Raw genomic sequence first — 23,120 nt, 5'->3', positions numbered from 1 at the left:
GTCGCAGGGCTTCAAAAACAAAAATACACGCCACATGCAGGGGTAGGGGGGGGGGGGGGGGGGGGGGGGATTTAATGAACTTCCTTGAGGGAATTCCCCAAGGACAATAAAATATACCAAATACCACAACATGATCGATTAAACATTGGATTACCGTTCTTTAAGCCATGTGACGTCAGAGTCCGCCTAAAGCTCATAGTTGAGCAGTTAGCGGAGACTACCAAAGAGTACATACACACATGCGTTTGTGCGTTCAATCGTAAAAAAATAAAATTAATTCTAACTCTCGTAGCAACACTGCATGATTACTACTTCGATCTGTGTAAAATGTCATAGTTTGGTAAAAAAAAAAATTCAAAATTAAAATAAATACAACAACAACAAAAATACAAATAACGTGAAACAGCAAAATGTCACCATTACAGCCTTACCGAGGTCGTTGTGCGAGATCTCACTGGCGGTGTGGCAGTTGATGCAGCGGTCCCTGACGTCGGGGGATCGTTCCCTGATGACTGAGCTGTACCGGCTGCAGGACAAGCTGTTCCACGCCAGCACCAACTTGCCGAGCCAGATGATCAAGGCGAGCTGTGCACAGGACGGACACTTCCAGCACGTGCAGTGCGTGTACAACCTGAGGACCGACAGCCCCGTGGAGTGTTACTGTATCAACCCGAGGGGCGTCGTGCTGCACTCTAGGACAGCCTGGCCTGCCAAGCCTGACTGTGATGGTGAGTCTGTGTGTGTGTGTGTGTGTGTGTGTGTGTGTGTGTGTGTGTGTGTGTGTGTGTCAACCCTAGTTTGGGTTTGCATACTACTTAGACTCAGAAGGAGCGTTTTCAATTAATTCTTAACTGTCTGTCCGTCCGTCCGTCCGTCAATATGTCCGTCTTGTGTATACACCCGTCTATATATCCATCCGTCCGCCTGTCTGTCCGTCTGTATGTATGAATGTCAGTCCGTCCGTCCGTCCGTCCGACTGCTGTCTGTCTGCCTGCCTGCCTGCCTGTAACCTCTATCTATATGTGTGTTGCAGAGATCGACTCCTGTCCGAAACCCGCCTGCAGCTTGACGGACTGTGAACACGGCCTGGCTCAAGATATCCACGGCTGTGACGTCTGTCAGTGCATACATCCCTGTGACGTAAGTTGTCCGCTGTGACGCCTGTCAGTGCAAACACCCATGTGAAATGCAATCCCATAGTCCAGAGTTTGTCGAAGATTACTTAACCAAAATGTCAATGAATTTGGTTAAAAATGAGGGTGTGACAGTGCCGCCTCAACTTTCGTAAAACGCCGGATATGACGTCATCAAAGACATCTATTGAAAAATGGAGAAAAAAAAGTCCAGGGATATCATACCCAGGAACTCATGTTAAGTTTCATGAAGATCGGTCCAGTAGTTTTCTCGGAATGACTACACACACACACACACACACACACACACACACACACACACACACACACACACACACACACACACACACACACACACACACATACACACACCACCACCCTCGTCTCGATTCCCCGTCTATGTTGAAACATTTAGTCAAAACTTGACCAAATGTAAAAAGGGGAGTTTCCATCAAATTATTGGACCCTTGATTTTTACCCCATTTGTCACATGTTATGCATTTTCTTGACTGGTCCTTTTGTCTCCACAATAGCATGGAAATGCCTCAGTGACTGGGAAGCAGAACACACTTTTTAAGACCCCCCCCCCCCCCCTTAATCTAAGACTCCCTCCCTTTTCAGACCGTGTTTTCTCAGATAGTCTGTTTATAACCTGTGTAACTTCACCCCCATTTTAAGACCCTTCCCCTTTTAGGCCTGATTTTCTCAGATTTGTTGAGGTCTTAAAAAGGGTTTTCCGCTGTGTCTGGGTGTGTTGATGACGGGGTGACATGATCTGTGTGTTTCGTGCAGGGCGAGTGTGACCACGATCCCGGCATGCGCTGCGTGGTGGAGAAACAGGAAGAGTGCGGCAGGGACAGCTGGGAAGGCGCCTGTACTTCCGGTGTCTGCAGGAAACGTAATATTATTTCACTGGTCTTTTTTTGTCTGATTAAAGACGAGGGGGGAGAAGGGGGAGGAGGAGGTGGGTGTGTGTATGACTATTTGTGTTTCGGTTGACGACGAGAATGATTTGATTGTTATCAAGACAATGATCAGGATGATGGGATGTCCGTTATGAGGACGAATAGTTCTAGAACAAGAATGACGACGACGACGACGATGATCATGATTATGATGATAACATTACCTTCATGTCAATGTTGACGTCACCATGCATCCACCCTCCACAGGTGAGAAGTCAGGAATGTGTCCAGCCAGCGTGTCAGCCAACATGACGTCATTGGACACGCTCAAGTCTGGCGGGATTGCGTCATGTTACGTCACATGTCTGGATGACGCGGACTGCCCGGCCAACCTCAAGTGTTGCGGCGTGTGTGGCATGCAGTGCGTCCAACCTGTCGGTAAGATTCTTTTTTGATTTTTGTTAATATTAAATCAGATGTGGCAATTTCACACATACATTCTCATACGTTGAAGCTGAATGAGAAACAGACTTTGTTGGTACATGTGGTGTGGTACTGTCATTCCTAGACAAAGTCCTCATCATGTCAACAAGCATAGCCATTCGGCAAGCCGGTGAAACCGACCGCCTTCAGCTTTACACTCTAGATTCTGTCCTATCTACTCGGCTGGAATGGTGGGGTCTCTCTCTGACCTTCTAACTACTGGAATTTAAACATATTCTGTCCCTCTGTCTTCTGCTGTCAAAAACCTCGGAGTCACTCTAGACAACACCCTTTCCATGAAACACATCTCTTCTGTCTCTCGCACCTGCTACTTCCAACTCCGCCGCATCGCCACTATCCGCAAGTACCTCACCACAGATGCTACCGCCAAACTGGTCACTTCCACCATTCTCTCACGTCTTGACTATTGTAACTCTCTCTTGGCGGGTCTTCCCTCTTCTTCTATCTCTCGTCTCCAACGCATTCAAAATAGCTCTGCCCGTCTTGTCTTACGAAAGAAAAAGAGAGATCACATCACCCCCCTCCTAAATCAGCTCCACTGGTTGCCCGTTCCTGCCCGTATCACCTACAAAATCAACACTCTCACCTACAAATGCCTCCATGGTCTCGCCCCTGCCTATCTCTCGGACTCTCTCTCTCTCTATGTCCCTTCACGAGCACTCAGATCATCTGCTGACTCCCTCAAGCTCAACATCCCCCACACCAAACTCAAAACAGCAGGTCAACGCTCATTTTCTTTCCAAGCACCTAGCCAATGGAACACACTACCTCTCCCCCTCCGTCAACAACAGTCCCTCGAATCATTCAAATCTGCACTCAAGACATTCCTTTTTTCCAAATAATCCATGCATTCTACACTGCCCACCCCATCCCACCCTGAATAACTGTACATATTTTAATGGTTGATGGTGTGTGTGTGCTAGTGACTTTAAGTCTCCGTGTGTGTGAATGAGTGTATGTGCGCCTTGAGTCGCCTGTTGGTGAGATATGTGCGCGTTATAAATATTCGTATTATTATTATTATTATTATTATTATTCAAACAGGGAAGCGATTATTACACAATCCATTACACATGTCACCAGCCGGTCCCAACTGGACATGGCATCAACAGCCTCACAGCTCGTTGTCGTGAGTTTGATTTTGTTGATGAATTGATTTCCTGAAAAGCCACCAATTAGGAAATTAAAGCTAAACATCCGTGTCCAGGAGACCAAGCCTTGTCATAGCAGAAGGCCACAGAGCTAAACTTAGAATAGCCAGCACGAGAACCTAGAGCTACATCTGCCGCGCGGCGATGTTGACCTTTAAGCTTGACCACTGTGACGTCATGACATGTCCATCTCTCTCTGTCCACACAGACCACACGTGCGACACGCACAGCACGAGCGCCACGCAGGAACACCAATACCTCAAAAATGTCAAGGCCGCGGTGCAGAAAGGTCATGTCAACCTCAACGCTGCCTCACGTATACTACGTGCCAAGCTACAGAGCATCAAGGCCATGACTGCCACCTGGATCCCTGCCTGTGATGCCAGCGGCTTCTACCGTCTGGTGAGTTGAACTGGAGAGGTTGAAAGAGAGAGAGAGAGAGAGAGAGAGAGAGAGAGAGAGAGAGAGAGAGAGAGAGAGAGAGAGAGAGAGATATTATACGTATATTATATGCCAAGCTACAGAGCGTCACGGCTATGACCAAGGCATGAATCCCTGCCTGCTTTAGGAACGGCGTTTATCGTCTGTTGGGTTCAACTTGCAAAAGAAAGGCTGGGGAAGGGGGGGGGAGACTTCGGGGGTGGGGGGGATTGTCTCACGTATACTATGTACCAAGCTACAAAGCATCAGAGCCATGACTGCTACCTGGATCCCTCCATGAAATACCAACGGTTTTTATCGTGTGGTGAGTTGAATTGGAGAGGGTGATGGGGTCGGGGGCAGAGGAGGGGGGAGGCAGAATTGCTTCACGTACAGTACGTGCCAAGCTTCCTAGCGATGGATTTTACTGTCCGGTGAATTAGTTTTTGCTCATCTGCGATCAAACGGTTATGAGAATACTTGTACCATTACCTAGCAGGGGTAGGGTTTGAAACGAGGAAAAAGGGGAGGAAGGGGCATGATAATGATATTGGCTTCCAGTAAAGGCGGTCCCGAGTGGAGGCCGACCTATCTTCGCGGAGTCCTGTTACCGAAAATTCACGACCAAAGCGTCATGCGGCCAGCTTCGCGAAGAAGACTTTGCCCTGCTAAATAGTGTGTCAGTCGGTCTGCTGTCAGTCGGTCTGCTTCATAGACCTTTGGGTCGACGTACTAGTAAATGTAACGTTTTGTTTGGTCAATAATAGACATTCCAATGACCTACCATTCTCGGGTTTTTTATTCTGAATGTTGGAACGGTGGCAGTCTATCTCTTTTTGGATGTTTATTTCTACTATTTTGAGGCTTAAGCGAGTGTCACTTGCCTCAAAAACTGAATCGAGACGGACAAGTACTAGAAGCTGTTGCTGACGAAAAACACAACTTGAGATGTTGTTTGGATGTCTTGTCACTTTACAGACACAGTGCAAGACGTCCCTCACCAACGGCGCCACTGCCGGCTGTTTCTGTGTAGATCGCCATGGTAACCATATCCCTGGCACCAACGCCGCGACAAGGGCTGGCACCAACTGTGAAGGTATACCTGACATAGGGGGCTGATTATAGGGGGCTGATTATAGGGCTGATTATAGGGACTTATTATAGGGGGGTGATTATAGGGCTGATTATAGGGACTTATTATAGGGGGGTGATTATAGGGCTGATTATAGTGACTTATTATAGGGGGGTGATTATAGAGGCTGATTATAGGGGAGGTGGTTATAGCGGCTGATTATAGGGGGCTGATTATATGGGAGTGATTACAGGGGGCTGATTATAGGGGGCTGGTTATAGCGGCTGATTATAGAGGGCTGATTATAGCGGCTGATTATAGGGGGCTGGTTATAGCGGCTGATTATATGGGGCTGATTACAGGGGGCTGATTATAGGGGGCTAATTAAAAGGGGCTGGTTATAGCGGCTGATTATAGAGGCTGGTTATAGAGGCTGATTATATGGGGCTGATTACAGGGGGCTGATTATAGGGGGCTGATTACACTTTTTAAAAAAGCACACGTTGGGGTAGTGCGTCTGTTGCTGCTGCAAGCTTTTAATTTGGATGAATTCCTCAGCAATTGGTTGATAAAATGATGAGGAAAATGTTGAGAGAAAAAAACCGAAATTCAGGCGGTTTCAAACTTTCATTCTCCACTTTGTTCCCGATTTCTGGTTGGCAATAAGTTCTAACTTCTTACATTGATTTCCGGTTCGACTCCATGTTCAAAATCTTGTCAGCAATGTATGTTCAGGTTTAGGGCTCCTGGCAGTTTCAGTTTCAAGTGACTTTGATTGATTGATTGATTGATTGATTGTCTTGTTTGCCAGCCAAACCAGGGTTGTGTCCCTTCCTTCAGCCCAACGCCACCACCATCCACGACTGCGACAGCGACTACGACTGTCACGACAACAACAAGTGCTGCCCTCACGGCCTGGGCTCCGTGTGTGTCCCACCTGTCAAGGAGCTGGGCAGTGGTCAGTGTGTGTGTGTGTGTGTGTGTGTTGTGTGTGTGTGTGCGTGCGTGTGTGTGTGTGTGTGTGTGTTGTGTGTGTGTGTGTGTGTGTGTGTGTGTGTGTGTTGTGTGTGTGTGTGTGTGTGTGTGTGTGTGTGTGTGTGTGTTGTGTGTGTTGTGTGTGTGTGTGTTGTGTGTGTGTTGTGTGTGTGTCTGTGTGTGTGTTTTGTTGTTTATTTAAGACACGATTCTTTAATGTGTGATGTTGACGGTGCGTGCTCTCTCAGCTGTTGAAGAATCTGACTTTGCGACACAAGGAGATGTTTACATACATTTTCGTTTTCAGCAAATCTCAAATCCCCAGCAGATAGATTTGTGCTTGGTTTTTCAAAATCAGAAAAGTATGTATAAACCACGGCTTTGCTGACTATAAGCAGTTTGTGTCAATTTCTAGAAATGTATGTCTCAAGGCGGTCCTTCATTGCCCGAAGTCGACTTCGTGAAGACGACTTCACCCAGTACAGGACAGGCTTCAGGGGTTGTTGTCTTGTTCTCCCAGGCTTCTTCAGACGTTCACTCCTAAGGGGGTCTCCGTCCTCTGCAGGGCCGCCAGGTCGCCAAACAGCTTCTCCTACAGGGGGTCTCATCCTGCCAGGCTAAGGGAATGTTGTCTCGTTTCAGCCATCAGCCTGGACCACGTGATAGACGGCGCGTGCAGCTTCGCGGCCAACGAGTGCGGTATACGTGGCGCCTGTGTCAGGCGCTGGTTCACCGAGGGACGGGTGTGTGCCTGTAACTCCGGCAGTCGCGGCGTCTTCTGTCAGATATCCGGCTCTGGTCAGTGGAAGAGAAATGTTCACAAATTATTACACCCCCGGTATAGGGGTGTGTATAGGATTCGGTCGATGTGTTTGTTTGTTTGTGTGTTTGTGTTCGCATATAGATCTCAAGAATGAACGGACCGATCGTCACCAAATTTGGTGAACAGGTTCTATACATTCCTGAGACGGTCCTTACAAAAATTGGGACCAGTCAAACACACGGTTAGGGAGTTATTGGTGGATTAAGACTCTACAAGGACTTATAGAGGGACGTATCAATGGTCAAAGGGAAATAACCTTCTCAGTTGGTGGCAGTGAGAATGGTCAGGACGGGGTTGTTTTTCCTACCTCCGAGGAATTTCTTGTTTTTTAGGGGTGTGTGTGGGGAGGAAGGGGGGTGTGTGTTCTAAGAATGTTTCAAAGTCAGGTTCACTGAGGGACGTTGTGCGCCTGTAACTCCGGCAGTCACGGCGTCTTCTGTCAGATATATGCGGGCTCATGGTCAGTTGTAGAGAAGTGTTCTCAATAGGTCGAAGGCGAGGTTACGGCTAGAAGGTTTGGTTGGGATAGGTAGGGGCTGAAAATGGGTGAAAGAGTGAATGGGTGAATGAAGACATGCTGGTTCTTTGCGAGACAGGTCGTGTATCTCCGGCAGGCATGGCGTCTTCTGCCAGATATCGGGCTCTGGTCAGTTGTAGAGAAGTGTTCACAATGGACGCGACGATGTTCGGAAATAACTGTGTCAAGTGTTCATGGGTTGTGGAAAGGTTCCATTCCCTCGTTTTTCTTGCGTTTCCACAAAAAAAACAGTGAGGCAAGCACCACTCAACATTGTAGGCTTGTCTCAGTGTTTCTATGGAAAGTAACTTTTTCACGACCCATCAAGAGAGTTATTTTCTGAATCTGTCTATTGATGGAAGGCGAGGTTACGGGTAGAAGGGATGTTGGGGTGGACAGGGGCTGAAAGAGGGTGAATATTACCCCCAACTCTCTTGACGAAATTCTCCAAGGAATTGGACATTTTCCCCCAAACTCAAACAAAGAAAGTGTTGTGTTCAGAGCCAGGGGACATGACGGCGTGCAAACGGCGGAAGGAGATGCAGGACTACTTACTGGACAACCCAAGAAAACTCGACATTTTCCTCGCCCGCGCTCGCAAAGAGTTCGGCAACAATCGCCCCTTCAAACTCACCTTCCCAGAATGCTTAGCGGATGGCAGTTTCGCGCCGACGCAGTGCAACCGGAACTTAGACAGCAGACAGGTGGTGGATTGTTACTGCGTTGACACAAACGGAAAGCCGTTGGAAGGCACGCACGTGGAAGGAGACCAGACGCCTGTCTGTGCCAGTAAGTACTGCATTTTGGGGGGGGGGGGGGGGGCTTTTTTTCTTATTTTTTCTTTTTCTTTTTCTTTAATCTTTTTTCGTTCAAAGTCACATTTCAAGGTGTGTGTGTTTTTGTGGCGTTTGTGTTCAGGGATGATATGTTCTTTTCCAGTCATTTTATTTTTTAGATCAAACTAAATTTTTTTACTGTATAAATATAGGCTTACGTTTTAATTTTAAATATTGGTTGTTGTTCCTACTGCCATTTCTTCTCTTTTTCTTCCTCTCCTTCTTCTATCTGTATATATACCTTTGTTAATGTGTTTTGTTTGTTCTGCTTAGAGAAATTTGGAATCCGCATTTCGACAGGGACAAGGCATTCAAGCAAACTTTTGCATAACACAATCATTACCATGGAACGATCCTAGTGTGACCATTTACACCAAAACACTTTCACTAAAAACCCTATATACTGTTTTTAAGAGCACGCTCAGACGCACAGCTTGTTGTGCTCCTTAGGCAAAAAAAAAAAAGTTTGGTTAAGGTAACATAGCCAAAAAAAATAGGGTAGGAAGGTAGGCAATCACTTTTTTTTTTAACTTTTTTTTTAATGTGTACAAATTAAACCTACTTGACATGGAAATAAGTGTGCGGCTCGAGCGCTTTCGCTTTCATTGCGTTTTCTGCACTCGTTTTCTTGGTTTTTGTTTTGTTTTTTTGACAAAATTAATATAATAAAAAGTTATAGGGTCTGCACCAAGGAGCTCTCTATCAAGGAGATGCACCACAGATTTCCAGCCTGTGCTAGCAAAGGCCATCATACTGATAACAGTAACGTTAACAATACTATCATGGTTAACATAAACAAGCAGTTTTCTGATTTTGTACTTATAGGGGGACATTTTGCTTATACAAACAGTCATTTTGGCGCTTTTTTTCCCTCTCATTAGAAAAAAACCCTGCCGGATGTGAATTAAAACCTCTATTAAAACTTGACTGAAGTGAATTATCACTTTCTTGCATGTTTATCAGTTAAAAGAACTGAATGATCAACATACATTCAACAAAATACTATTCTCATTTAATAACATAAATCAGATTAAATGAGTAAAAAGGATATAAAACTAAAATTTTAAGTTTGTTTTTAAAGTTCAAATTTAAAATTTGATTTTTAATGTCACACCTGCAGCATTGTCAAACGGAGACGCCCAGTAATAAAATGGAAAGCAGTCAAACATGGCCCAGAAATCTAGTTGTGATTCTGTTTATCCAAATGCCGCACCAAGCAAATTTCATTGCATTAAATTGTTAAAATATATTTTTAACAAAACAACAGAGAAGAGGAAATGAGAGAGCGAGAGAGGACAAGAGACGGAAGAGTGAGAGACGAACACACAGCCAGCCAGCCAGAAAGAGGGAGAGAGAGACAGATAGACAGAAAGTGTGTATTGTGTGTGTGTGTGTGTGTGTGTGTGTGTGTGTGTGTGTGTGTGTGTGTGTGTGTGTGTGTGTGTGTGTGAGAGAGAGAGAGAGAGAGAGAGAGAAAGAGAGAGAAAGACAGAGAGTATGTGTGTGACTGTGAGATAGAGTGTGTGTGAGAGGGGGCAGTAGACAGAAATGCAGTACACAAACAAGGAGGGAGACAGAAGAAAGTCTCTAGTTATTCACAACTTAAATAGCAGTTAGTAGGGGTGGGGGGTTGTGGGAGGGTCAAGGAAGAAGGTCTACCTTCCAGTGAGCTACATCATCCGGGCCTTCTTCAGGGATGTCTGGTAGAGTGCTGTCTCCTTCTCCTGGTCTCGATCCAGCTTGTGTAGTCCATGTAGCAGCACATTAGACAGGTGAGTGTATACCTTTGTGCAGGTGATGTCAATGTCACAAAATCCTGCCAGTGTCTTGAGGATCTTCAGCAGTCTGTCCCGACAGCATGCACGTTGTCGAGCCTCCTTCATGAATTTGAGCCCAAGTCGCACAAGCTCAAAGGTGGACGCATGTGGAATAGCCAACGAGCCTCTTGACACAGTCTCAATGAAGTCTATGGCTTCACTGCTGACAAGCTCATCCTCATTCTCAAACCTCAACTCCTTTGAACACTTCTTCTCCAGCCAACCTGCAACATATGCGGCGCTGCTTTCTTCGAAGTCAGTCAACTCAATGTTTGAAATGCACAGCTCCATTGAAGTTGCATCCTCAATGTTGACATGAATATCCAGACAAGTGTGTTCATGGGGCACAGGTTTCAGTTCAAGGCTTTCAAGATAAGTAGCTGAATGTTTTGTCAGTCTTTTTTTGCTTGCATTGAACACATCCGCACTTGTCAAGAAGGCGTTAGCTCCGGTTGACTGCCTATAGACCCCAAACTCACCCTCGAGCCTGTCACTCTGGAGCTCACGCAGAAGCACATACTGGAACTGTTTTTGTTCCAGGAGGTGAACACATACTCCCTTCAGTCCCGCCATGGTTTGGATCAATGCCCTCTTTGTGTCGTGTGTAAAACACTGTACACGCAATGGTCCCTGCCCTGCGTCAGCTTTTTTGAACAGATCCAAATAGAAGTCAAGTGAACAAGATCCTTTGACTTGGACAGCTCTGGATGGATCGTTGAATCTGATGTCCTGCCCCTTCCTGTCAACGTTGACGGTATTCCACCAGTTCAGGACAGTCTGGATGAAATCAGCTGTGGCGTCAAATTTCTTGAGTCTGAGGGCAGCAACAACCTTCTCACTGAACACCTTGAGCACATGCTGCACGTTCTGAAGCTGAAGCTTAGATGGACGAACAGCGGCTTGAGTGAGTGTGGTGGTTTTCAGAATACTCCCTTTCTCAGCATTGTAAACTTCAATCACTTGATCAAATTCCGCTCTCAGATGACTGAGCTTTAGGGTCTTTGTTTTCTCTGTAATCCAGTTGTTTCGGATGCACTTTAGAAGATGGACGGTATCAAACAAGAGAAACCAGTCCCGCTGACTATCCAGTAGATGCTCACCTTTCCCTGTTGACTCGCTGAATCCAGGGAATTGTTTGCAGTATAGCTGGTTAATCTTGTGGTTGTCAGTTATGGAACCCAGGACAATCCCACCTGCTTTTTCGACACAGAGAGCTGCTTCTCTCACAACTGCAAATTGGAAGCCAGCAGTGAGTCTGTGGACTGGTGTAACCGAAACCATAACGCTTGGCCCCCCATGTAGTGCCCTCATCATCACACAAAGCATGGAGGTAGCTCTGCATTCTTCATTGTTTTTGGCCATCCCAATCAACGCTCCCCCAGAGAAAGAAACTGTTGGTCTGATCTTGATTTCATCGACCAACAGAAACACATTCTTCTGTTGATCCACCTTCACTTCTTTGAATGTTTTTTCCAACACATGAGAAATGTTCACTGATGAAACGATTTCTTGGAGTTTCCTTTTGCTTGGGAGAACCAATATTTCCCTCAAATGCTCATACTTACAGTTTGGGAAAGATTCTATTGCGAAGCAGTAGTCTTTAATTGTGTACTCTTTCTTCCACAAAAGTTCAAGCTGATGAGTGAGAAAGGCTAGCTTCTGTCCTTTCTGATTGTCTCTACAGCACTCACATGTATTAGAATGTGCTCTCAGATCTGTCACAACTTTCTCAAGTATAGGGTCGCATGTAAGATCAGAGTTCAAAGCCCGACGGACAGCATCATAGAACATCTGTAATTATAAGGTAAGACAAGATGCTTAGACTTAGGAACACACACACACACACACACACACACACACACACACATGCACGTGTGCGCACATAAAATCATTAAGTGATTAACCCATATGAAATTACACACTCAAACGGCACATACATTGTCACACACACACACACACACACACACACACACACACACACACACACACACACACACACACACACTGAACCAAACACAGTAACACACATGTATACTCACACGTACCATCAGACACACACACACACACACACACACACACACCTGTTACCTATTACCTGGTAGGAATTGAACCCATTGTTAGGATGGAGAAAATTTCCAAGAGGCACTCTGATTCCGTTTTTGAACGCTTTGAGAGTTACAGGGCAAGTCAGAGTCTGTCTGTTTTCAACAATAACAGAAAGATTTGCTTCACTAAAATCCTCTTTCATGAAGACACACACAAACTGTTTTTCGGATCTTGAAATGATCACGTCTTTGTATGTTTTTCTCAGAGTTTTCTCAGGATTGAAACTTGCGAAGGTTTCAATTCCATCCACTTTCCTCAAATGTTCCAGTTGCCTTGCTTCAACGTTTGTAACATCCGTGGATCTTGGTTGAGCTTTCGGCGTTGGCATGCACGATTTTGGGATTTGAGGGAAGACACTCGGCGGATGCTTAGGTCGTGTGCGACCTCCAGGAAACGTATGAACTTCGTAGCCTTCGCTCCAGTGCCTCTCACAAACGAAGAACTTGTCAGGGTCGATCACAAAATCTTTACGTGGAGGCAGTACATTAATCCAAGTCTGTCTCTCGGCTGCATCAGTTGGAAGTTTGAACACACGGCACGTGTTGTTCTTGTTGTAGTTCCCGTTACACCCTACTATGCCACACTTATTCACCATTTTCTATTCATACAACATACATAAGATCTGTAGCAAACATCCCAGAATCCAAACATCGAAAAAACACTGTTTAAGTATCCATAAATCCACAGAAAGTAATTTGTAAACAATTCATTCAAAATGCCGCCATCAACAATAATGCTTACTTCCGGTTCCAGACACATGAGCTACATAACAGAGTGCGCGTTTCAAACCAACAAAATCATCATAACGGTGACAAATTCTAATAAAACGTGTTTCAAAATAAGGTTTTAATGGTCTTAATGGTCTTTAAACTTCATATTAATATCTAAAATACTGATTTCAACTAAGCAAAGATTCATCCGCGGGTCAGTCGTCGCGAGACAAGTAGTACCAAATGCCGCGTGCAGCGAGCCAGTCTTGGAGCCAGCGATAAGACTGGCCTTTGCTAGCTGAGGCTGGAAATGCGCAGTGCATCTCCTCTGATACAGTACTCCTTGGGTCGGCCCCTAAAAATAGGGTAGGTCGGGTTACCGTAGCCACACCTATTTTTTTTTTTAGCCCTTAGCAGAGGTCGAGTTTAGAGACTATAGTCTGGGAAGAACTGCATTGAGGGTACAATTATTTATCCCGGACTAAAAGTCTCCAACCTCGACTCTTGCACACCAGCCCTTTGATTAAATAACATGTTAACGGGACTGTTATTAAATAACATGTTAACGGGACTGTTATTTGAAACTCTTGAATGCAAACTTGTTTCAACCAAACTGGGCACTCCTGTTGTGCAGGGCAGAACCCTTGTGACGTGGGGGCGCCACTGCATCACCTTGGCAACCAGACCGCCGTGACGTGTGGGGGGCAGGCCGGGAAGTGTGTGCCTGGCTATGTGTGTCAGGCTGGTCGTTACGCTCGCCTCTACTGCTGTAGGGACCGCTTGAGTGAGTAGCGTACGTGTGTGTGTGTGTGTGTGCCTGGCTATGTGTGTCAGGCTGGTCGCTATGCTTACCTCTACCGTCTGTAGGGACCTCTTGAGTTAGTAGCGTGTGTGTGTCTGCGTCTGTCTGTCTGGGTTTTGTTTTTTGACTCACATGCGAAGCAAAAGTGAGTCTATGTACTCACCCGAGTCGTCCGTCCGTCCGTCCGTCCGTCCGTCCGTCCGGAAAACTTTAACGTTGGATATTTCTTGGACACTATTCAGTCTATCAGTACCAAATTTGGCAAGATGGTGTATGATGACAAGGCCCCAAAAAACATACATAGCATCTTGACCTTGCTTCAAGGTCAAGGTCGCAGGGGCCATAAATGTTGTCTAAAAAAAGCTATTTTTCACATTTTTCCCATTTTCTCTGAAGTTTTTGAGATTCAATACCTCACCTATATATGATATATAGGGCAAAGTAAGCCCCATCTTTTGATACCAGTTTGGTTTACCTTGCTTCAAGGTCAAGGTCACAGGAGCTCTTCAAAGTTGGATTGTATACATATTTTGAAGTGACCTTGACCCTGAACTATGGAATATAACTGTTTCAAACTTAAACATTATGTGGGGCACATCAGTGTTATGCTTTCATCATGAGACACATTTGGTCACATATGATCAAGGTCAAGGTCACTTTGACCCTTATGAAATGTGACCAAAATAAGGTAGTGAACCACTAAAAGTGACCATATCTCATGGTAGAAAGAGCCAATAAGCACCATTGTACTTCCTATGTCTTGAATTAACAGCTTTGTGTTGCATGACCTTGGATGACCTTGACCTTGGGTCAAGGTCACATGTATTTTGGTAGGAAAAATGTGTAAAGCAGTTCTTAGTGTATGATGTCATTGCTATGTAAAGGTCAAGGTCAAGCATGTGAGTCGTATGGGCTTTGCCCTTCTTGTTCTTGTGTGCGTGTGTGTATGCATGTGTGTCTTTGTTCGTGTCTGTGTGGTGATTCTGCAAAGTACTTTACACGAAAACGATTTAAGATATCTGTATAAATGACTTCAACTTTTACAACATGACCACCAGGTGACGTGGACGTGTGCATCTTGCCCCCAACCCCTGGCCACGATTGTCCCTTCTTCGAAGGAGGGGAGCGGGAGGTAACAGAGCAGAGGTTCTACTTTGACGCCGTGGCCAAGCGGTGCCGCGCCCTCACTTACAGGGGGTGTGCCGGGTTCAAGTCCAACTTCCCCACACTGGCCTCGTGCGAGGCGCGCTGTGTCAAAAAAGGTGGGTGGTTGTTTGTTGTCTCTGGCTTTGGTTTAAACAAAATTGTATTCAACATACATAACATTGGTGTTGGTGTTGGCCTTATTGCATGTGTTATTGGTCCGTTGATTGGCAAGAGTGAGAGAGAGAGAGAGAGAGAGAGGGGGAGAGGGGGGAGGGAGGGAGACGGAGAGAGAGAGGGGGGGCAGAAAGAGAGAGAGAAAGAGAGAGCGAAAAAGAGAGAGGAAGAGGGAGAGAGAGAGAGAGAGGGGGGGAGGGAGGGAGACAGAGACGGAGAGCGAGAGGGGGGGGAAGAGAAAGAGAGAGAGAAAGAGAGAGCGAAACAGAGGGAGAAAGAGAGAGAGAGAAAGAGAGAGAAAGAGAGAGAGGAAGAGAGAGAAAGAGACTTTGAGAGAGAAAGACGGACACACACACACCCCAAGAAAAATCAGCCGGAAACACAGAGACGTATCAACACAGAACAGGAGGGTTGTATTTGTCGTTCAGTGGAAACCCCGTGGACCTCTTATAAGCCCTCCCCCAATAATGACTTGCCCCCTCTTAAGACAGTGCTTTTGTCGGATTTTCTTTTTTAACTTAGCTCAATTTTGAGACACTGTTCTGTCGAAAATATTAATTTTGTTTCACACTTTTGATGTAAGAATAAAAGGGGGGGAGGGCGCTCACTGAACTGACGGGCAGGCTGCTTTTAAGAAGTTTTGTTGGTGGACTGTCGGAGCCAAAAGGGGTTTGTGGGAGGAACTCGCCTTTGTCGTACTAAACTGTCAATGTTGGGTGACGTACAGAGCATCAGGGGCAAAAGACGTTGGAAGGGATTGATGTGAATGATCAATGTTATGTCTCCACAGAGCACCAGGGGCGGTGTCCGACCCGGACAGTGGTGGCGGAGAGAGCTGTGTGCACTGATGCGTGTCGATCGGACGCTGACTGCCAAGAGTCACACAAGTGTTGCTCTACCTCGTGTGGTCGTCGCTGTGTCCTTGCCCTCAGTGAGTCCTTGTTGTTGTGGTTAATGGTGGTGTTGGTGCGGGTGATGGTGATGGCTGTGTCCTTGCCCTCAGTGAGTCCTTGTTGTTGTGGTTAATGGCGGTGTTGGTGCGGGTGATGGTGATGGCTGTGTCCTTGCCCTCAGTGAGTCCTTGTTGTTGTGGTTAATGGTGGTGTTGGTGCGGGTGATGGTGATGGCTGTGTCCTTGCCCTCAGTGAGTCCTTGTTGTTGTGGTTAATGGCGGTGTTGGTGCGGGTGATGGTGATGGCTGTGTCCTTGCCCTCAGTGAGTCCTTGTTGTTGTGGTTAATGGCGGTGTTGGTGCGGGTGATGGTGATGGCTGTGTCCTTGCCCTCAGTGAGTCCTTGTTGTTGTGGTTAATGGCGGTGTTGGTGCGGGTGATGGTGATGGCTGTGTCCTTGCCCTCAGTGAGTCCTTGTTGTTGTGGTTAATGGCGGTGTTGGTGCGGGTGATGGTGATGGCTGTGATGGGTGGGGGTGACTGCCAGGAGTCACACAAGTGTTGCTCTACGTCTTGTGGTCATCGCTGTTATGGATCTTTTTAGTGGAATTTTAAACTGTTAGTGATTGAGATGTTATTTATGTGTTAAACCGCCTGACACTGCGAGGCAGTTTTCCTTATTTTTGTAAGGACATTAAAATCTTTGAGTCTTGAGTCTTGAGTCTGTGTGTCCTCGCCCCCAGTGAGTCCTTGTTGTGGCTGATGATGATGGTGGTGTGGGTGGTGATGGGGCTGACTGCCAGGAAACACACCGTTGTGTCCTCGCCTTCAGTGAGTCGTTGTGGTGGTTGATGATGGTAATGATGGGTGTGGGTGGCTGGCAGGAGTCACACAAGTGTTGCTCTACGTCCTGTGGTCATCGCTGTGTCCTCGCCCTCAGTGAGTCGTTGTTGTGGTTGATGGTGGTGGTGGAGATGGGGGTGGGGGTGGTGACTGCCAGGAGACACATACATGCTGTACCTCATGTGCTTGTTGTGGTAGAAGTAGATTGGTGATGGTGGTTTTCAACAGTCAGTGACAAGTGGAAGTGTTGCTCGTAGCTGCCTGGTTTCCCTCAGTGCTCAGTCAAATGTGTGTGTGTATTGTTGGTGGTGCTGCTGCTGTCGTTTAAACGTAAGGACCCGTTCAGTATCTCCAGTGTGCTTCCTCTTGGTCACTTGTTCTTGTTATTGTTGTTCTTGTTCCTGCTGCTGCTGCTACTGCTGCCGCTACTGCTGCTACTGCTGCTGCTGCTGCTGCTGCTGATGATGATGATGATGATGATGATGATGATGATGATGATGATGATGACAGACAGCGAGGACGAGGTGTGTGAGGTGGGAGAAGCAGTACTGGACACGGAGCTCAGTCAACCGAGACGCTGCTCGGAGGACCTTGACTGTGGCGCCGCCTACCGGTGTACTAGCAACGTGTGCTGTCTGCGCAGAGTAGGTGGGTATAGTCTGGCTGACGGGCAAGTGGTGGACGTTTGTTTTAGTTTGTTTTAGTTCTTTTAACAACTAAGCAACTTTAATATATACTACATTTAGTCAAGTTTTGACTAACTAATTTACATAGACTGGGAATCGAGACGAGGGTATGTAATGGTGTATGGGTAAGTGTTTGGGCGTTTGTGCGTGCGTTTTTCTTTTTCTTCGATAAATGTCTTTGATGACGCCTTCATTTTTCGATCAAATTGGTTGATATTTTGGTCAAGCAATCTTCGACGAAGCCCGGACTATGGGGTTGCATTTCAGGTTGGAAGCTTTATAATAAATTGATGATTCATTCAAAATCTTGAAATTTTAATTACAATTTTTATTCTAGTAATCGATCCAAAATGATTGCATCTTGCTTTTTATCATTTGCTGATTCCAAAAACATGTAAATATGTTATGTTTAAACCCCCAAAAAATATCAGAAAGTTAAAAAGAATAGAGAAAAGCACACTTTCCTGTGATGCGCTATACTATCTTGTCACTTTCTGTGACGTGTCAACGCGGCCGCGGGGAATGTAATTGACAAAGCTATTGAGTATTGGTAGTGAAAAAATGTGGTTCCTTCAATTTCATTCTGTGAGTTCGACAGATTGGCTAAATGTATTAATTTCGCTTCACGCGACTTGTTTTAATGCTGTATTTTTCAAGCGAAATACATACTTGTCATCAACCACTCCAACATTTTTCTTGCGACTAATGTCTTTCAGAAAACGTGTGCCAGCAGCCCAAAGTGGAGGGCCCGTGTAAAGCCAGCCTCTCTCGCTACCACTACAACCCCGCCACCAAGCAGTGTGAACGCTTTGTCTACGGCGGTTGTGGCGCCAACGACAACAGCTTCCTCACCAGGGACGACTGCTGCAATGCGTGTGGAGAGAAAGGTCAGGGTCGTTTGCTCGTGCACGCGCCACGAGGAAGTTATATATGACTTTCAAACCACTTTAGAAAATAAAACTAATTATCGCATTTTTACTGATCACATGACAAAAACGGCTGTTGTCATTGGTCAACTAGGAACTGTATATCAATTGACATCGCGCAGGAAGTTCCCAGCGAATTTGATATCATGAAGGAAGTAGTTTATCAATTTTAATTTTGAAGAATAAAAACTCACCTGAAGGAAACAAATGTCTCCCTTTTTTGTTAAATCACAAATTTATAAAAGGAAAGTAATTGAATCAGAAAGATGAAGCTGTGCAATGAATAAAATCAAACTTTTCCCACCCAGCTTTAACAGAGAAGTAGTAGAAAAGAATGTTACAATCTTACCGACTGAGGTAGTTGGAACAGCCATAAACAAAGCTGACCTTGGCTTGAAAGTACCAGTAGTGGCAGTACTCAGAAAACTGTGAGATCTCTTGCAGTGTTTCAGCGCACATCACTCACAAAAAGGCAGGAAATGAGCAGCCGATTTAAACAGTTCGTACCTGCATGAACCATTGTCCACCTTTCTTAGTCGTATCCATACAACATCAACCGAACAACTTTCAGCATCTTTCACACAGTCACAGCGCCGTCGGAGGACACCATTTTGGATGCGTCGTCTGTACTCATGAGCGAGACTGAGCTTCGACAACATTATTATGCAGTCCGCCGATACCGACAAATACCTGGAAGCTTCCTTGGGCACAGAACATGAGCCAGAGGACTTCACTTATACTGCCTGGCGCACTTCAGTTCCTGCCATCGTTCAGAATTGCCAAATCGAACAGTCAAAAAGTGTATGACTGAGGAAGTAACTGGGACATTCTTCGCTGTTCCTTCCAACTGGCAACTCCACTGAACTTGTTAGCCTTTGTTGGTGATCTGTTTCGACCGTATATTTTTGTTCTTTTTTCATTATAAATGCCTTATTTTGTCTGAGAAAAAGAACCAGTTACTGAAAAATAAAAGTAAGAGCAGCAAAGTTACGAAAGCAGGAAAAGACAATCCAACATTTCCAACATTAAATACATGGCAGTAGCCTCCCTTGCGTTTGTCTGACTTCTTGAGACAAGCTAGGTTTATGATTCCTACTGTTCCGAAATCGAATGCGATAAAATCGTTATCGTTAGATTTGACTGTGATATCAACATTTATCAGTCTGAATGTCTCGAAAGGCTGAATCACGCCTCGATCTGATATGATTTCAGCTTTCTTGACATTCAGACTGATAAATGTTGATATCACAGTCAAATCTAACGATAACTAATAAAACACTTCTAGTTAGCATTGTTGTCTGAATCGAAGGCCTTGCAAAACTTAACACAGATCCACCGTGTTTATTTGTTGTAGTTGTTCTCTTTCGGGGCGCGAAGACTGAGGGGGGGGGGGGGGGGGGGGGGCGGAGCTATGCTGGTTTGTTTGTTTGTTTTTTGAGTCAGCCGATTTTTACTGGTATGCATTTTTAGACATGTCTTTACGTACATTGGCTATGTTTCGTTAATGTCAAACTCCCCACTATGTGTTTTTCGTCGTCTAAATCAGCAATGGGAAGTAGGAAGGAATCATGGCTTTTCTCCCTGTCAGTTCTTTCCTTACAGTTGGAGATTTAAGTAACCCATATATGGTTTTACTAGATGATTACCCGCTTCGCCGGGTACCGGCTTCGCCGGGAAGAAGTAGAGCCGAATATCCGGCTGCGCCGGGGACCCGGCTTTGCCGGGTGTACGCCGGCTTTGCCGGCGCACGAAGGAAGGAAGATAAACGTGCAAAACACTGGAGAAGATTGTGGACAGTGACCTTCTAAAAATAGTAACATTGTGGACAGTGACCTTCTAAAAATAGTAACGGGAATATGGATTGACGCCACACGAAGGAAGGGAGATAAACACAAAACAGTGGAGAAGATAAGGAAGAGTTAGTGGGAATGTATCTGGGAAGATGAACAGAAAAACCAAAATCGGTTCAGCGCTGCGCGCTGAGAGCACGTGTTCAAAATTCTCATCGACCAGGTTGTGTCCGGGGTCTACCTGAATATGCCCACCAAATTTGAAGCAGATCCATCGAGAACTTTGGCCGTGCATCGCGAACATAACACACACACACACACACACAAACACACACACACACACAGACACAAGCCGTATATATATATATAGATTTCAAGCGCAAGATAACAAGATAAAATGACCGCAGGACATGGAGAATGATGTCGGCGTTAGTAGTTATTGTTCTTTTGAGGAAGGCTTGATATGGATGAAAAAGATGACAGGAACGTGTTTTAAGATCTTCCACTGATTTATATTCATATCTTAGTGGGATCTTCCTGAAGCGGTGTAGTGGGGCGGGGAGGAGGGGGGTAGGGTGTACAGTAGGGTGTACAGTAGGGTGTACAGTAGGGTTACAGTAGGATGTACAGTAGGGTGCACAGTAGGATGTACAGTAGGGAGTACAGTAGGGTGTACAGTAGGGTTACAGTAGGATGTACAGGAGGGTGTACAGTAGGGTGTACAGTAGGATGTACAGTAGGGAGTACAGTAGGGTGTACAGTAGGGAGTACAGTAGGGTGTACAGTAGGATGTACAGTAGGGTGCACAGTAGGATGTACAGTAGGGAGTACAGTAGGGTGTACAGTAGGGAGTACAGTAGGGTGTACAGTAGGATGTACAGGAGGGTGTACAGTAGGGTGTACAGTAGGGTGTACAGTAGGGTGTACAGTAGGGAGTACAGTAGGGAGTACAGTAGGGTGTACAGTAGGGTGTACAGTAGGGTGTACAGTAGGGTGTACAGTAGGGTGTACAGTAGGGTGTACAGTAGGGAGTACAGTAGGGAGTACAGTAGGGAGTACAGTAGGGTGTACAGTAGGGTGTACAGGAGGGAGTACAGTAGGGAGTACAGTAGGGAGTACAGTAGGGTGTACAGTAGGGTGTACAGTAGGGTGTACAGTAGGGTGTACAGTAGGGTGTACAGTAGGGTGTACAGTAGGGTGTATAGTAGGGAGTACAGTAGGGTGTACAGGAGGGTGTACAGTAGGGTGTACAGTAGGGTGTACAGTAGGATGTACAGTAGGGTGTACAGTAGGATGTACAGGAGGGTGTACAGTAGGGTGTACAGTAGGGTGTACAGGAGGGTGTACAGGAGGGTGTACAGTAGGATGTACAGTAGTGTGTACAGTAGGGTGTACAGTAGGGTGTACAGTAGGGTGTACAGGAGGGTGTACAGTAGGGTGTACAGTAGGGTGTACAGTAGGGTGTACAGTAGGGTGTACAGTAGGGTGTACAGTAGGATGTACAGGAGGGTGTACAGTAGGGTGTACAGTAGGGTGTACAGTAGGGTGTACAGTAGGATGTACAGTATGATGTACAGTAGGATGTACAGGAGGGTGTACAGGAGGGTGTACAGTAGGGTGTACAGTAGGGAGTACAGTAGGGTGTACAGTAGGATGTACAGGAGGGTGTACATTAGGGTGTACAGTAGGGTGTACAGTAGGGTGTACAGTAGGGTGTACAGTAGGGTGTACAGTAGGGTGTACAGGAGGGTGTACAGGAGGGTGTACAGGAGGGTGTACAGTAGGGTGTACAGTAGGGTGTACAGTAGGGAGTACAGTAGGGTGTACAGTAGGGTGTACAGTAGGGAGTATGATCAATTAAAACGTACGTTGTTTGTACTGACACCTCTCCGGAGTGATCACTCTGTATATGATTTATTCAGGCAATATAGGCTGACATGTAATTCAAAAGAAACAATAAGGACCACACAACAAGATACTCACTCTGTATATCTGCGTCTGCTACTTATGAAGTGGTTTCCTAGCAGCCCTGCAAGATGTGTTTCTGGTTGTTTTTTTCTTCCCAGTGTGCGTATTTGTGTGTGCATGTTTGTCAATCTTTCTTTCTGACAATCTGGCTGTTTTGTTGTGTGTCTTTCGGGGCCTATTTATACCTAATCTGTTTGTCTATCTCTGTTGGTGTGTACGCCTGTTTGTCTGTTCGTTTGCATCAGTACAGATAGAAATTTTGTGTGTTGAACAGGTCGCTGCAAAGATGGCGTCTGTCCCGCCCCTCGTCCCGTCCTCAGCATGTCATGTGACCACAGTTGCTATGGAGACGGTGACTGTCCCACCAATCAGATCTGCTGTAACAGCTCCTGTGGGGGCTCTGCTTGTGTCATAGCTGAGCGTGAGTTTTACCTGAAATCTTCAAAACAGATATTTCAGTCGACTGGACGCTCCTCAGCTTCCGTTATATTTCAGTGAGGACTAAAAGACCATGTGACGTGCATTTCCTTAACCTGAGAAGGGAAGCAAAATTTAGTCGGTCCGGAATAGCAGAATAGGTTGAAGGAACATGAGAAACCAACAACTTATCAACCCACCCAAGTTCATGTCCATTTATCGCATAGCAAAATGTGTAGGGCTTGCACAAAAAAAGCAGACCAATATCATTGTTTCAGTTGTGTATCGCTTTCTGTTTTGTTATTTTTTTTCTTATTTTTTGTGTGAACTTGTGTTTTGTCGCCGACAGCATCAACAGAGTCCACGGTGAGCTGTACAGACGCGCTGGCCAAATATCACCAGAGACTAGCCCAGGCCACGGGTTGCTTCCTGACTTATGAACCCAGGTGAGACTACACCTTTGCTCACTGTCTGTCGGTTTTGAAGTTCTGAGTCCTTCCTCCTTCCCT

The 23,120-nt window shown here is 45.8% G+C and overlaps 1 protein-coding gene across 1 annotated transcript in view; it reads left to right on the top strand.

Annotated features, from left to right (window-relative positions):
- Positions 1-23,120, top strand: part of LOC138948355 (uncharacterized) — a 164,192-nt gene that overhangs the window by 111,641 nt on the left and 29,431 nt on the right. The window contains exons 45-60 of the mRNA XM_070319884.1: positions 426-728; positions 1,034-1,140; positions 1,926-2,031; positions 2,306-2,476; positions 3,902-4,095; positions 5,092-5,209; positions 5,997-6,143; positions 6,803-6,958; positions 8,002-8,289; positions 13,604-13,753; positions 14,830-15,033; positions 15,882-16,022; positions 17,335-17,472; positions 18,227-18,397; positions 22,469-22,615; positions 22,961-23,057. Of these exons, the coding sequence (XP_070175985.1) occupies positions 426-728; positions 1,034-1,140; positions 1,926-2,031; positions 2,306-2,476; positions 3,902-4,095; positions 5,092-5,209; positions 5,997-6,143; positions 6,803-6,958; positions 8,002-8,289; positions 13,604-13,753; positions 14,830-15,033; positions 15,882-16,022; positions 17,335-17,472; positions 18,227-18,397; positions 22,469-22,615; positions 22,961-23,057 (2,638 nt within the window). The remainder of the gene's footprint in view (positions 1-425; positions 729-1,033; positions 1,141-1,925; positions 2,032-2,305; positions 2,477-3,901; positions 4,096-5,091; positions 5,210-5,996; positions 6,144-6,802; positions 6,959-8,001; positions 8,290-13,603; positions 13,754-14,829; positions 15,034-15,881; positions 16,023-17,334; positions 17,473-18,226; positions 18,398-22,468; positions 22,616-22,960; positions 23,058-23,120) is intronic.

Source organism: Littorina saxatilis, linkage group LG15 (genome assembly GCF_037325665.1).
Source record: "Littorina saxatilis isolate snail1 linkage group LG15, US_GU_Lsax_2.0, whole genome shotgun sequence".
Classification (NCBI taxonomy): Eukaryota; Metazoa; Mollusca; class Gastropoda; order Littorinimorpha; family Littorinidae; genus Littorina; species Littorina saxatilis.
This window is presented reverse-complemented; position numbering and strand designations above follow the sequence as displayed.